We start from the raw sequence: 15,791 nt of genomic DNA on the forward strand, positions 1-15,791 counted from the left end.
TTCATGTCCTGTCCATAAACCTTGACTGCTCCTTAAGGATCAGGTTCCAGTCATTGCACGGTTTGACACTTTTCTGCCCATCTGTAGTGAAAAGTTATGCTTTTGTCATTACAGTAATAGTTCCTCTACAGTACCAATACGTCAAAATTAACTTATTTTAATTTTACACAGATGTGTGATGTAGCAAAATGTAAAACGTAACATAGTAGTACCATGTGATATGATTAGGTTAGTACATGCAATCTACTGTGTTAATATAAAAGTACATTTTGAAAAAAGAACACATTAGAACAACAGAACATACTTTTACAGTGATCAGAGTGACTGTGTTCCTGTGTGCTTGAAATGTTTATCTCCATAGTGATGGAGTGGAGTTTTCTGGGTCATAGACCAGTTAACTAAAGGCGAGTCAGTTCAATTTAATCACAACCTCTCTTTCTCTCATTCATTCATTCACTTACTCACTCTCCTTTTATCTCTTTCTCTATATGGTAAGTTTTGTGTACATAATAACAGTTGGTTCTCCAGCACAATCCACAACAAATAAGGAATCATTGCAGAAGAAGGACACATGCAGTCTCTCAATCACATGATGGAGAAACAAGGAAGAGGCAAAGTAAAAAGGCAGGGTCAATAATTCAAAGATCTGACCTGTCCTAAAAACTTTCCATCTCATTTATTTGGTGCATGTCCTATAATAACAAATCCTTAACCATGTTAAAGTGTCATGCGCAGTGCTGAGGAAATCCAGTATGAATTACTGCACCTTTGCAGAACTCACTATTGCGCTGTGAAGTGGCTAAGGCCAACGAGTCTGTCTGCTTTTCTGTCAGTGTTCTGTGGAGTCCCCCAGGTTTCTATTCTCGGGCCTATATGCTCCCTTTAGGTTGATCCATAGATCTAAGCCCTAAAGCCTCAAAGACTTAACTGACATTTGTTGATAAGTGATTGAGCTTGTAAAGCTGTAAGGGTTCAAAATACTAGGAATGGGATACAGGAATCTGATAGCAATTGTGACATATCGCTAAATCTTTAAAACCCTACCACCAAAATCGCACCAAGTCGCAAACACAGAGTTCTATTTACGTCTTATGGCAGTTGATTATTACCTCTTTGGGTAACCCAGAGTTTCACGTCACAACACTATGAATTGTTGGTAATCCCCTTGGATAAAGTCTGCATGAATACCGACTTACACAAAGGGCACCGAATGTCAGTGAGCAAGCCTCATACACTTTGAAAGTGGGACAGCCCTAAGCCCTCACAAATTTACCGGGAACATGCATCAAAGTCTGTGAGTCCTTGAATGTGGAGAATGGAATTATGCCAAAATCTCTCTCAGTTGACACTCAAACGCATTAAAAACTACTGTTGAACTGTCCTGAGGACATCATAGGTCTGGATGGCCTTTGTTTTATTTTAATGAGAAAGAGACTATTTCTGGGACACAGGGGTGCCTGCGATGGCCCTATTTTATGTACCTATATTCTCCAAAGCCATAAATTAATCCTTTGTACAAAAATGTGATAATGGTCAGAGATATGAAATTAGACAAACAGATTGCTCTAATTGCTCTCATCTACTGTCATTTTATTGCACTGTAGCTTAGCCATATATAAAAATGTTCTGTTTGGCTATGGCTCTGGCTCTGGCAAAGGCTCATTTCATATACATGCATATGACTAAATGAGCCAAAATGTGAAGAAAATAACCAAAACACAATAATGGGATACTCTCAATTTTTCCTCAAACATGTTTTGTATGGTATGTCGCCAGAACACAATAATGGGATACTCTCAATTTTTCCTCAAACATGTTTTGTATGGTATGTCGCTATGGACAACAGCAAATACAGTACCATAACCATAATTTTGAATATTTTGCTAAGTCTAGAGAAATACAGATGTTACAGATGTTTGTTATGACTACAGATGTAGTTTGAATACAGATGTCGCTATACTGAAATAATCAGTTCCTATGCTTCACATAGTTCGACTTCTTCTGAGAAAATTGTTGGGTGCATAGGAGACAACCAAGTCTTTTCCATGGTCCTCTGGCTGAGGGATAAAATGACATGCATTGAATCAATGGCCTCTTTGTTCAGCATTCAATCAAGACAGGGCCTTCAAGACAGCCAACGTACATTTGACTGCATGAATCAACTTCTTTGACATAGCGGATTCCACCCTGTCACCTACAGGAGCAAATGAGTCTGACTAGTCGTCAGGTAAAATGGAGACAATATGGGGAGGACCAGAAGCTTGGTTTGACCATAAAGAAGTAGGTACTGTAGTGTAAATAAATCAGTAATATTTTTCTTTATATAATTTGATTTATTTTATATGCATAGGGAAAGCACAAAGTGCAATTCAAAGTAACATTTTCATATTCCATAAGGCAAGCCGAATGCACAAATTCAAATGCAACAATTTGCAGCAGTATAATTCAAGATTATACTGTATTTCACTGCTCACAGTGTACCTGAATACTAATGGTTTCATTATGACTGGAGAATCATTGATTATCCTATTCAAATTATATCTGAATGTCTTGCCCTGGTACTGAGTTACTGCGTCACTTATCCTAAGATAGACATGTGGCATATGTAGACTGTGAGGCAATAAATGTTCTCTGAATGGGAGCGGAGAGCTGAGGTGTCCTTAACTCTGATTGTGCACACATTCACGCAGTGATGCGGGCTGACGCGGTACTAACCCCGGGTCAATATTTACCTCGGAGGGCGGCTTCCCGAGACCACTCCTGTTCACATCCCGCATTTGCCACCTCAGCCCCGCCCTTAGAACACGGATATTCCTGGTGGTTGGCCAAACGCCCTGTGATTGGATCAGGCCTCACCAAGGCAATGCTGATTGGCTGCAAACAAAAGGCTAGCAGACGGGAGGTTAACCCCTGGGGGGTTAAAGCAACGATTGTGTAAAGCAAACAATTAAGGGAGAGCAACGTATTTTGCCAATGTTGGTGTGAACTGTGACGATATTAGGCAAGAAAATCGAGCCCTCTGAAAAACTTCACACAGATGTACCAGAGACCATTTTTCCACATTTATTAATGCATGTACAAAATACTTATAACAATGTGTGAATAATATGCAATATACATGTGCGTGTATGACTTCCACTCATTCAGATACACACACCTCTATACACAAACAAAAAACCCCTTCTCTGCACAGAGGTTAAAAAGAAGCAATTTTATTATTAATGTATCAAAATAAAAACAACTTGTAACCAAAATGTAACCAAACCAAAGAGCAGGGGCAGAACTGCAAAGAAAAAAAAAAAAAAAAAAAAAAAATACCAGTCCCACAAGAGACATGAAAGCCACTGTTTTCACAGAAAACAATTTGAAAAGGCTTGGCCCAGAGAGTGGTTCATGACCCCCTGTTTAGGTTCTGACATTCACATCCCAACACAAATATACACACACACACACACACAAACAAACGTACCACCTCATTGAATCTGTGAGTTTAAACGTGGGACGGTGAGAAGATACACTCACACATTGTGAAAAAAATGATCAAAAGAGCTCATCTGGCACCATTAACATTCATAGAAAATAGGTGATGTGCGCTGAACCACCTCATGATTGTCACAACGAACAGATACATAAGGTACAGCACATATCCATTTGAATCATGTTCACAACTTTGAATTAATCGCCTCTAACAAACAGTCCTCAAAGTGGAAGAGAAGAAAAAAAACTGCAGAATATACAATTTTGAAAGCCAGTGGCAAACCTCCAAATACAGTATTTAGAATTTGTGTACAAAGGCAAAAAAGACAAATAAAACAAAAATGTAGCTGAATGTTTGTGCCCTTGGACAAAAAAAAAAAAAAAATCTTTCAATGAACCAAATTCAAATCAGTGGTCATCATTATCATCATCTTTTACATCAGTGCATATGCCCCATCCGTAATACTGCATCATCTGCTCTTTGGGGTCAATGAATATAAGGCGTTAATAGGTCACCTCCATCACACCCTATAGGTCCCCCTCTCTCGCTTCAATACTGCACACTTTTAATAACCCAAGGGAGCAGCAGCGTAGCTGTGAGGGACAGCAAACACAAGGCCTTTGGGAGGCCTCTTGAGTAAAATTAGCAGATTATGAGATGCTAACATGGGGAATTTTCACATGGACATAAACAAAAAAGAAAGCAAAAAAAAAAAAAAATTCAACGTGGCCAGATGTGCGCTCATTTGATGGCTGAGAGCTTTGGGAATGAAACAGTAAATCAAGGTGGACCAAGGTCTGGACTGCGCAAACGGCAACATGGTTCAAGCGTAGTCACTGAAGTTTAAAGGCAATCCCAAACAGTGTTGTTCCTTACTGTGTTTTCTTTCCTCCTGCCAACAGTCTTAAAACCGTTAGCATGTTTTTTTCTTCTTCTTTTTCCTACATACATCTCTAGACGCTAAATCAAAAAAGGCCACAAAACACTGTATTTTCTATTTTCAGTGAGATGAAACTCTGATTTGCTTGGTTTTGTAGCTTAAAAGACTGAAGATCCACAGTTCGTCTAAAGGTCCTTCTCGAGCGAAAAAGAGTATGCTCACAAAAGGAGTCTGTAGAGGGGTTAATACTTCAATCTGTCAATGTTAAATAGTAAAAAATAGAACTCTGTAAAATCTATATGTTCTTCTCTCATTTGGACTGGAAAAAGTGCAACAGGGCATACAGGACCAGAAGGGAACATGGGTTTGGGGGGGAAGAGATGGAATGAGTGTAGGACAGACACCGAACAGAGACCTTGTCCAGAAGAACAAGCTCTGTCTGCATTCACTATAGTGGTCATGGGGACACAATCTCCACTGACTGGGGTCAGGGTTTTGGGGGTGGGGGCAAAGAAAGGTATGGAAGTAAAAGCAAGTCCTCATATTGATGATCAGCTCACTGCTTTGTCTGTCTGTCTTGAGCACCTTGACAGTCTTTGTGAGTCGCAACATGCCACTATGTTCCCAGAAGCCTTGTGACCAAGCATGGAAAGAGAAGTAGTAGTGTTCTTTGCTTAAGGCCACTGGAGCAGGTACCGTAGGTACTGGCCATTTCAGGGCTGGGGCGAGTCTCTCTTTGTGTGTGTGTTTGTGTGTGTGTGTCATCATTCAAGCTTGGCATCGGCGACTGAACTCACACAGGAGTAGTCGCCGGTGTGTCACTGCAGTTGCTCTGACTCGAGTCAAGCTGCCCCCTAGTGAAACACTGAGGGAGTGTTCAAATGGCCATTGTCTGTTTGAATGAGTTTACGTGTGTATGTGTGTGTGTAGTGAGATTCAGTGCCCACAGGGGTGAAGAGAAGGGGAGAGGGGTAAAGGGGTGTTATGTGTTTGACTGTCAATGCTGGGGGGGCAGAGGTGGCCCATTAACCCCAGGGTGGTAGAAGGCGCAGTTGTTCTCGTATCGGCAGTTGCCCTTCATCATGAAGTGTCGACACACAGGCCTCTTGGACATGTCTGAGGAGAAATGAGAGGGAGGAATTAAACTTTAAGCAGCTAAAATTGAACAATATCAGATAGATATTGATATTGTTCAATAACTATATCGTTCACACAATTTCTAAGTTCTACAAGCGTATACAACTCCCGATGTGTAGAAATGAAATTTTATGTAAATCAAATTTGTTCCAACCTCCTAAAAATTGTGTAAAAAATTAGTGTATAAACAGCATTGATACTAGTCTGGTTATAGCACAGTTCAGTACACAGTACAGTGTAATAAGCACAGAGCTGGCTGACTTACCACCCATGTTGTTGTGGCCTCCTCTGGGTCCTCCACGGCCTCTGCCTCTGAAGCCCTGGTCGCCTCCTCGCCCTCGGCCGCGGTGGAAGTGGCCTCCGCGATGTGGGCCGCCCCTCATGGAGTCGTCGCCCCAGTAGTTGCCGTTGTCTCCGCCACGACCTCCGGGTCCGGGAGGGGGCCCCATCATGCGTGGGCCAGGGCCCCCGGCGTTGAAGGGGGGCCCATGGCCGTGCGGGGGCGGGGGGTGGTTGTAGTGCGGGCCGCCGGGGGGCTTGTTGGGTGGGTAACCTCCATTCATGGGCATGTTCATGGGCATATTCATGGGCATGTTCATGTTCATGCCGGGGCCGTGGCCCAGAAGACCGGTAGCCACTGTAGAAAAACACACAGACACGTCAAAATAAATACTCAAGAAAACAACCAAGATAACATACATTATATGTATATAATATTAATTGTACGATATGTGTGTGATTCAATGTCAAACTTATGTATAAATGACAAATGGAGGTATTGGAGACCTATTGAGTGAGCCCTGGTGTTAAGCGTGTTCATAGTCATAAGCTAACCTGGCGGCATGTTGTTAGGCATGTTCTGGTTGGGGTTCTGGTTTTGGTTCTGAGTCTGCTGCAGAGAGCCCAGAAGCTGCTTGATCTTGTCGGAGAAGTCCGGCTGCTTGATCAGGTCCTCTGCTGACTGGTTTCCCTGGGCACCCTAAACAGACAGACACAGAAAAAGAAAGAACACTGTAAATACTGAACAAGAAATGAATAACAAAACAACCATTATCAACCGTATATTATTAATCTTTGCATCTTAAATAGGAGTAAAAATGATGGGTCACAGTGAAATGGGTGCACATCCATTGCCCCACACAAATGTCCAAATCCAAAAACATTTTCCTTAGTAGTGTTACGGCCATCATGCTGTTGTCAAAGCTCTGGTCTCTTACCATAATAGACGTCAGCAGCTCCTGTACGTTGACGTTGAGGGCTGGGTTGTTGGCAGGTGGCGCGGGGTTGCCCTGCATCTGGGGGCTGCGCCCACTGTTGGCTCCGCCCAGGTTGCCGATGAGGTTGGCCAGGACGGGGGGCAGTTTGGAACCCTCTGGGCCACCGATGGGCAGGCCACCAAGAGGCAGGCCACCGAGGGGCAGGCCACCGAGAGGCAGGCCACCCATGGGCAAGCCGGAGGGAGCGGCACTTTCCGTCTGGTCAACGAACGGCTCTTCCATCGGGGTGGAGTCCTGCTTGAGTAGAGAAGCGAGAGGGAGATGTGGTCAAGTACTATTCAGAAAAAGAATCAGTGATTGCCAGAGATATAACAGAGTATGTGTGTGTGTTGGTGAGAGTGGTGTGTGTGTCTTTACCTCGTCCAGGGGGATGAGGCGTGGGGGCATTGGCTCATAGGGCTCAGGATCAGGCTCATGGGGGCTGTCCGGGACACTGAAGAGAAACAAACGGAGATCCATCAATCATCAACAGACCAAATAGATCAAACCTCACAGCCAAATAATCCCCCTCTTCCTCCTCATACTCCCACTTATAAAAGAAAGATCATTCAAATGGCTCAGTGGCTCCATCCATACCTCTCCTTGCTGAGGAAGATCTCCTGCAGGATGCCCATCTCGCGGTCCCTCTGGGTCAGTCTCTCGGTGCTGTTGGCGCCGGAGTTCACCAGCGAGGAGGGCAGGCTGATGGGCCGTGGGGGCGTAAAGGGCACCCGCTCCTCCATGGTGTCGTGAGACAGGCGGCGGGCCATCTCGAACGTGTGCCTGTCCATCATCAGCTCACGCTTGGCCGCCTCACCAAAGTCCTTGATCTTGTTCACATTTACTGGAGAAGAGAGAAACGGTTAAAGAAGGAGTTGGGACATTTCACAACTATTTCTCATTCTTTTTAACCACTGATACCATATCTTGCATCATATGATTTCTTGTGACGTATGAATCATATGATTTCTTGTGTTGTATGTTCTGACAAAGAGATCAGATAGACATCTCCTAATGCTGCCCTCGAAAAATGGACCAATGGTTAATAAAGATGCCTCACCTCTCTCGGTCTCATCCAGGTCAAAGTAGAAGTACTCTTTGAGCTGCTCCTCCTCTGCCCAGGTCACATTCTTCTTCTTCTTCCCTTTCTTCGTCAGGTTCTCATCATCTCCACGAATCTCCACCAGAGCATTGGGCTTGTCGGCTGCGAGAGAGAGAGGGAGAGAGAGAGAGAGAGAGAGAAAGAGAGAGAGAGAGAGAGAGAGAGAGAGAGAGAGAGACAAAAATGGCACTGTTAACAGTCAAATTCTGAAAGAGCATATGGAAATGTCATCCAGCTTCCGTTCTCTCCACTGTACAAACATGTAGAAGTGGGAGAGCAACAAGACTAGACACATCTCAAATGATCAAAGCACAGTGCTGAACTGGGATACATTTAGTCAAGCAGAGCTTGTGATGGTCTGAAATACCTTCTGTAGGAGGGGACTTACTGGAGGTGTCCATGGCCTCGGGGTCCTCAGCTGGCACGGGCGTCCCAGGTTGCTCCAGCTCCTGGGGCTCTTCAGCAGGGGTGTGAGACATGGGGGTCTCGGGGGACGACGGCTTGACCTGCGTGCTGCTGGGCTTAGGGTCGAACGGACACGGCTGAGGTGGGGAAAAAAAAAGGGTGAATGGGTGAGTGTGTCGTTCGCTTCCTGCACGAGACTCTGACTCCGTCATGTCATCTGCTCTTGTCATCTGGCATAAGACAGAATTGAGAAAGGCATGATTACCTTGTTAGAAGTAGGGGAGACGGCCTTGGTCTTGGACTTCTTCTTGATCTTGATGCCTGGAACTGGGGCCGAGTTGAGGGCATCCAAGAAGCCTGTGCACTCCATAGCTGCAGAGGAGGAGGAGGAGGGAAAAGATGAGCCAGAGAATAGACCCTTTCAAGAGAGTTCCATTATCAGCATCATAGTTGGCCCCACAAGACTTCCTTTTTAACATTCCATATGTTATCTTAATGCAGAGGAAGTAGATTGGAGCCCAAATAGAACATTCAAGCATTGTTTTTGTTTTTATTGTTGAAAGGGTCTATAGCGTGTGGGATGTGTGCGTGTGTGTGCGCATGTGTGCAAACATGAAATGAGAGCAGAAAAAGGGAAAAAGAGGGCTTACGCTGGGCAGGAATGATTTTGATGCGGGACTCCTTGGTGGAGTTAGTGTTGAGGGGCTTGTATTTCTTCTCCACTGGTGGGGCGTCTGACGGAGAGCCACTGGAGGTTGGAGGAAGGAGAGAAGTGAAGCTTAACGACAGGCTGAACAAGCCTATGAACAGCAAACAACTATGTTCAAATGACCTCACCTACAGCAAATACACTACATTTCAGCAAGAGCCCCAAGCAATACTGCCTCACTAAGGCAAGAGCCCGAGCTGGTGTAATAAGTGACTGAGTGATGGTAGTTACCTGGGCCTCTTGAGCACTGCTGGCTTGATGTTGTATTTGTCACCAAGCACAGGGGCAGAGGGGGGCTTTTTGGGCGGCAAAGGAGTGGGGGTGTCCATCTCCAAACCTGTGAGAGATCATTGGATATGGCGTAAATACAGACATTAATATGGGCCCATGAGGGGCAGTAAGAATAAGTAATTTCGAACTATGGACCCTTTCAAGAGAGTTCCATTATCAGCATCATAGTTGGCCCCACAAGACTTCCTTTTTAACATTCCATATGTTATCTTAATGCAGAGGAAGTAGATTGGGGCCCAAATAGAACGTTCAAGCATTGTTTTTGTTTTTAATTGTTGAAAGGGTCTATAAAACTTTGGCCAGGCTACGCACCTATGGAGCGGATCTTGGCGTGGCTGGGAGCATGAGCCTTGGGCTTCTCTTTCTTCTTCTCTTCTTCACTTTTGCTTTCAATGTTCTTCACTTCAGGTCGTTTGCTCTCTTCTTTCTTTTTCTTCTTATCTGAGAAATCCCAAACATTAACACAAGTCAAGATTACGCATAAAAAATAAAAATAAAAAACCTGAAGTGAGAGATGAGGCCACAAACAAGGAAATGAGAGGTTCAGAAAATGGAGAGGGGAAACACCAGGAAGCTGACTAAAAGGTCAGGTTACCTGCAGGTGAGCCACCAGCAGCCACACTCTGGGAACGGATGATGTTCATCCAGCCTTCAACCAGCACTGAGGCCAGCTTCCTCAGCTCTGGGGGAAAACACAAACACATGTGGTCACAAACACAGCCATACAACAGCAATGATGGTTAAATGATGATGAATAGTCCATTCACTTGATTATAACGGAAGAAAAATTCAGTTTAGTAGATTTTACTCTGACCTGGCCCCACTTGATTTCAAAGAAATATTAGTAAGATAAGAAAACGTACCTTCTGTCTCACCGCCTTTGCTCAATTGCTTCACCAGCTTGGCGGTGTTGTTCTAGATGGAGAAGGAAATACATGACTTTAGGAAGTTCCCACATTTAAAATACCTCAACAGAAGTTATGCATTTTAGTTCTTCAGTGCACCCTACAGCAATGCATGATTTAGGACTCCTTACCTGCTTGAGATGGTCCACAGTGAGGGGCAGCTTCTGGAGGGTCAGGAGGATAAGCTGCAGTAGTGGTGTGTTGGTGGTGGTCTTTGAGTAGGTGAGCCATGAGTTCAACAGCTTGTAGCCACCCACTCGGATAAATCTACGAGAGACACAGGAAGAGACCAACGACAACAATTTGAGATGAGTCAGTTATTGTATTGCATTCCAGTTAGGTTATTATTTTAATCTCTATTTTTTCTAGTTGGAATAAAGAAAATGCATTATGCAGAAAAGCTTCATACCTGTTAAGAATGTCATGAGATTTTGTCTGCAGCAGGATGTTCAGATACATGCATCTGCTGACCATCTTATGAGAAGCCTTCATGAGACTGGAGAGAGAGGGGGAAAGGTTGTTTTACATTAGTTATCTCACTAAACCACCATGGGCAGTTCATTAATTTCAAGGTTTTTTTTTCTTAAATTAGGATGGACGACACAAATTAGTGTGATTTGTTTTTTGGGCTCTTAATTTGATGAATTTGATGAATATATGCTAAGTTATTGGTGTGAACTTGAGATGACTGAAATGTAATGGTGATTTGACAGGTGGACTTCAGTGAGGACAAGATTGAAGAGGAATAATTGTGTGTTTCTGCACATATGTTCACCTGAAGACTTTGGCGACTCCCTCAAGGCTGCGCAGTTCGCCATCCTTTCCTAGGAGCGCCTCCACACCTTTCAGCACCTCCCTTGGGTCAACAGGCCCCACTGCCATTGGTGCGACTGAGAGAGAGACAGACAAAGTGTTACACACACATATCACACTCAACACCCTCACGCACACACTGCCCAGTCTATGAAGCAGTAGTGTGTGAGGTTTACATATCAAATCACATGACTGAGGTAGACCATCTGTGGCCCTGTAGGGGAGTCCTACGACACCCACAGCACAGGGCACTAACATTGGCTATAACTGGAATGTCGAATGTCTTCTGAAGGGAGCTCATTGGAACCAAGCTTGCCATGGGGTCATTCAGGGCGGATCCCATTCCAAAGCCAACTTGGGCATTCTGAACCATAGTGTCAAATAGGAGGAAAAAGGACACCTGGCTCATGCAACCCTCACGAGAAAGAGTGGAAGATTACCGTTCTCTGTAAACCAGTCCCATTCTGAAGACCACAGACGCAAGAGAGGAAACCAATCAGGCAGTGTGACAGAATTTAAGACACTTTGATGTCAATATGATTAAATCAGTAAGTGTTTTCGCCTAAAAAATGTTTAAAAAAAAAAAACTCAATAGGCTTCTCTGTGCCAACAATTCATTTCTGCATTGAAGGAGAAGTATTGAGCCTTCCACGAGGGGCTGTTATGTCTTTACAACAACAAGAGTTATTATGCCTGCCATACACATATTTAGTATAATTTTGTCTATCCAAAATGATCCTTGATTTCACTCAATTTCAATAGAATTTCAAAATAAGTCAAAGAAGCTCAAAGGAAGTGTGGGCCTATCATTATGCAATATAAAAGTAACATTATGAATATGAAACAAATGATATTACAAACAATGAATGAGGATGTGCAAGCTAACAACACGGAGAAGCGGACATTAAACACATCTTCCTAAAACTATGGCAACTCAAGAAATATTTTATGATTATAAATGAACAGCCATTATTTGTGTCTGTTGACTGCTTATTATATTAACATAAGTACAAAAGTAAACAGCACTAATAGGGGAGATTTGCTATATTAGTGAGGCCAAGTGACACTAGTTTGATTCAAATGATTCTGTACGCATGGAAAAGAAACATGTATGTGTACTTGTCACTTATCATACGACTCACCTGCTCCACAGCTTAGGCACTTTAAGTGAACTTATAAAGAATAAGTGGTGGTTGTGAGTGATAAAAATTATGCAAACACACTCAAAGTCTAAGACTACATAAAATAAAAAGGAAGGGGATTTTGCAAAAAGAACAGAGTAAAATGTAATGTCTTGGGGGAAAAAAATCTTTCTCTGCACTTTCCTTGCTTGCCTTGAAACTAAGTGCTTGTATGTTTCCTTTGTTGAGGTAACTGTTGATGTTTGATCTACACAATTTGTTTGTTAAAAAGTGAGAATGTTAATTTTATTGTCATTACTTTCCATTTCTCATTATATAAATTATATTATATATATATATATATATAGATATATAAATCTTAAAATCAGACAAGAGACAAGCACAGTACATGCAACACTGTAATAATGGATGGGGGAATAGAGTACTTGACTATATCCTGTCTCAGGATTCATAAAACAGTCACACAGCACCAAACACACAAGTATACTTACAAATTGTCCTCTCTCTCACTCACACACACCAACAGACAGACTTTCACACAATAATTAGTATTCCTATGGGAGAACTAAGTTGGACTGCATCAGTTGTCTGATCCTGAGTGAGGGTCAGCATGTATTCCAGAAGTCTGCCATTACCAACAGCAAAAAAGCTTTGATGGCAATAGTGCAGTCATGGAAAATTGTGGGTAATACACACACAGACAAAGTAGAAGTTGAAATGTATGCTCATTCTACTCCAAATGCTTTATAAGAGACTCACTTCCTCACAACACAGTAAATCAAAACTACAAAGGGAGCTGTTCATATGGCACAGGATTAGTGACTGGCATGTGACACTGCTGCCATCTAGTGGCACCGTATGATTGTTGCTACGGAGGAAAGTAAAGTTAATCTCTGACAAAACAGGAACCGCTGTCACATGAGCAGACAACAGCTCACACTACGCCTAGAGTCCATCATCTGACTGAAAGTTGTCACATACAACTGACAATGCAATACAGTTCAAGTTCCAAAACTAGTGCAGTGGAGGGGGAGGGGCGTTCCTTCTTATGGAGAAATGTCTACCGACGTCATTTTGCCCTGCCTCTGCAGTGGCAACTATACCTAATCTCACAGGCTAGAAGTCGGGCAAAACACTCGAGTGTGACTTGTAAACAGACTAGTGCATGACAGCATTTGCAACATGTATCCTGTTGCTGGATCAACTTTAAATGTTTAAATTTGGTTGGTTGTGTATGTCAACTCAACCACCAGGCCACTGAACACAGCATGCATTGGACTGTTAAGTATTATTTAAATGGTACAAGTGCCAATTTGAGGCAGTACAATCTCGACACCATTCTTCGTAATCAGGGCGAGTATTGTTATCAATAGCTATGATCTGTCAAATGTCATGTGAGAAATCAGGTTTGGTCTTACCCGTTTAACTGTGGTTGCAGAAGTTTTTATACTTTCACAATTCAGAATCGAACTCCAAAACACGGGACATACAACACAATTCCTGAAAACGTCACAACTGTTATACATGTACACACAGTCAACGACACTAACAAAAGCTTCAGAATGTATGGCTGGAAAAGCCATTGTGTATTTACTTTCAACAAGTTCCTCAAAGTACATCAATGGATGCTCATCACATTACACTTGTCTGATGCAACTAAGGGAAAGAAAACTTGGTCAAGAAAGCAATGTAGGTTGGGCAATGTGTAGGCCTATTAATATTTCCATTTCTCACCTAATAGACCCGATGCACTGCATTATAAAAAAAGAAGTGCATTTGGTATAAAAAGATCAATGCTATTTCACTGCCTTATTTCACAAACACGATTTGTAAGTAATGCAAGGTGCGTCATTAACACAGGCTTTGTTTCATAAAGCTGCAGTGGACAGATATATAAGCCATCTGTCACATCCTGACTTTCACAGCCCAACTCGACACAAACTGTCCATGGAGGGGGCGGCCCTCTGACGCAGTGATTCGCTGAAGCGCTTTTGATGGCCAGCCCTCTCGGTTAACCCCTTCATGGAAGGCGTCGTCTAAAAACAAGAGAGCGCTGCATGAAGAAGACCTAAGCGCCATTTTGAAGAAAGAAAAATACGTCACATAAATTGTTGTTACATCGTGCAGCTGGCTACCTCTTTTACTCCAAAATACAACTAATGGTCGAAAAAGTCCATCAGAAATCCGATAAAAAACGAATTCGGTCCAAGTGGAGCTATCATATAGATGGCTCCCACTCGTGTAATTCCAGAAGTCAGACAACCTGAGCCACCATTGCCTCGAGTGTTCTCAACAAAGGACAACCTGTCCGCCATTTTAGAGCTAACATTACAACCGCAAAGCAAAGACTTCTCAACCTAAATTCCCTCGTCAGTACACCTACGTCCACGCAAACAGCAATCTTTATCGTGAGATTGCAACGTTAAAAGCACATGTAGTTTAAAGTAGAAAAAAGATCGAGTAAACACACGAAAACGGAAACTGCGCGAAAATACTAGCTAGCCAACATGAAAAGCTAACAATAAAACATGGTTAAAGTCACAGAAAAAAACAGTTTTTTTTATATAGAGTTCCCTTTTCGGATTGCAAGTCCATAATCGTCAGGTATTGCAATCTTTATGTGTAGATTGCGTTGATTGGTTCCAAAGAGCTCTCCCTTCAAAAAGATTTTAGCGACATCAAAATTAAATTACTTCCTGCCTCTTACCCTTGGCAATCTTTATGTACAGATTGCTTATGAAAAGCGATCTTGGTTTTATACTGCATTCATACTGATTAAATAATTTCATTGGCAAACCAGTCTCACACACAAAGAAACACAGGGCACTCAGCCTCTGTAGACTTTGCTGTGCGAGCTCATATGCTAACTCTAGCTGACTATGAGCAAATGCTTAAAATAGCTTAATCCAGCTATCCTAGCAAACTAACTCGCTACATTCGAATATTTCCTACTAACTCAAATTCATTTCTGGCAAGACATGATATATTCAACTGTATATCTATAATTCATCAAATTTAGGATCAAATCGGTTTTGAAAGACAACTTACTATTTATACCTCTCCTCTGCGTCTCGGGTAGCTATTATATTGTGCTTTAGCTACAGCAACAAATCTTTCAGTTATAACAGTTTCAGAGCGTAAACTGTCATGACTTTATATTATGGTTGAAAAATTGCTTAATGGGCGGGATTGTGATAAGCTCTAGGTTTTCCTTCTGGAACAGTCTGGAGGCAAAAAGTAGTAATCAAATGTCCATTACTTGAGTAGGAAAAAATAATGAGAATTTTTGGTTTTGGTCTTCAAACACTGTTGAAAATCCTCGACGCCAGATCTTCACTGAGATAACGTTAGCCAGACCTGCAACAAAGAACAAAAATAATCGACACGTTAGGATAATGGTAGCTGACAAGGAACGTTGTCTTCTTACAGCAACAGTCGGTTCTTCTGATTATTTTTAAGTGGGATGTGAACGTAAAACCGATGAAATTTGTAAAAACGACACTATTGTTCAAAAAATACGTCCCGGGAACAAACTCCAGCACGTTTACTTACCTTAGACAAATCCAGGAATGATCTAGAAAGGGTGGGACTCTGTATATATACCTGGTGACGATTTTTACGTCATGTGTGCTCTAGAGAACGCGCGTACGTGAAGTTCCATGCAAACAAAATG

General features: G+C 42.6%; 1 protein-coding gene across 4 annotated transcripts; it reads right to left on the bottom strand.

Annotated features, from left to right (window-relative positions):
- Positions 1 to 3,047: 3,047 nt before the first annotated feature.
- On the bottom strand, positions 3,048 to 15,753 carry ppp1r10 (protein phosphatase 1, regulatory subunit 10). 4 transcript variants are annotated; one of them, XM_042075852.1, is made up of 19 exons: positions 15,671 to 15,753; positions 15,167 to 15,475; positions 10,939 to 11,053; positions 10,573 to 10,659; positions 10,295 to 10,430; positions 10,122 to 10,173; positions 9,854 to 9,940; positions 9,571 to 9,699; positions 9,199 to 9,304; positions 8,909 to 9,006; positions 8,524 to 8,630; positions 8,221 to 8,395; positions 7,812 to 7,955; positions 7,349 to 7,595; positions 7,130 to 7,205; positions 6,713 to 7,006; positions 6,330 to 6,474; positions 5,761 to 6,132; positions 3,048 to 5,474 (listed from the first exon to the last, which is right to left on the bottom strand). In XM_042075852.1, exons 3-19 carry the CDS (start codon positions 11,043 to 11,045, stop codon positions 5,356 to 5,358), a joined length of 2,481 nt encoding a protein of 826 aa, XP_041931786.1. In that variant the 5' UTR covers positions 11,046 to 11,053; positions 15,167 to 15,475; positions 15,671 to 15,753; the 3' UTR covers positions 3,048 to 5,355. The 4 variants fall into 4 exon arrangements, with proteins under 4 accessions (XP_041931786.1, XP_041931785.1, XP_041931788.1 ...); XM_042075851.1 differs by having other exon boundaries at positions 6,713 to 7,009; XM_042075854.1 differs by having other exon boundaries at positions 8,242 to 8,395; positions 15,671 to 15,752.
- Positions 15,754 to 15,791: the final 38 nt, after the last annotated feature.

This window comes from Alosa sapidissima, chromosome 21 (genome assembly GCF_018492685.1).
Source record: "Alosa sapidissima isolate fAloSap1 chromosome 21, fAloSap1.pri, whole genome shotgun sequence".
NCBI lineage: Eukaryota > Metazoa > Chordata > Actinopteri > Clupeiformes > Clupeidae > Alosa > Alosa sapidissima.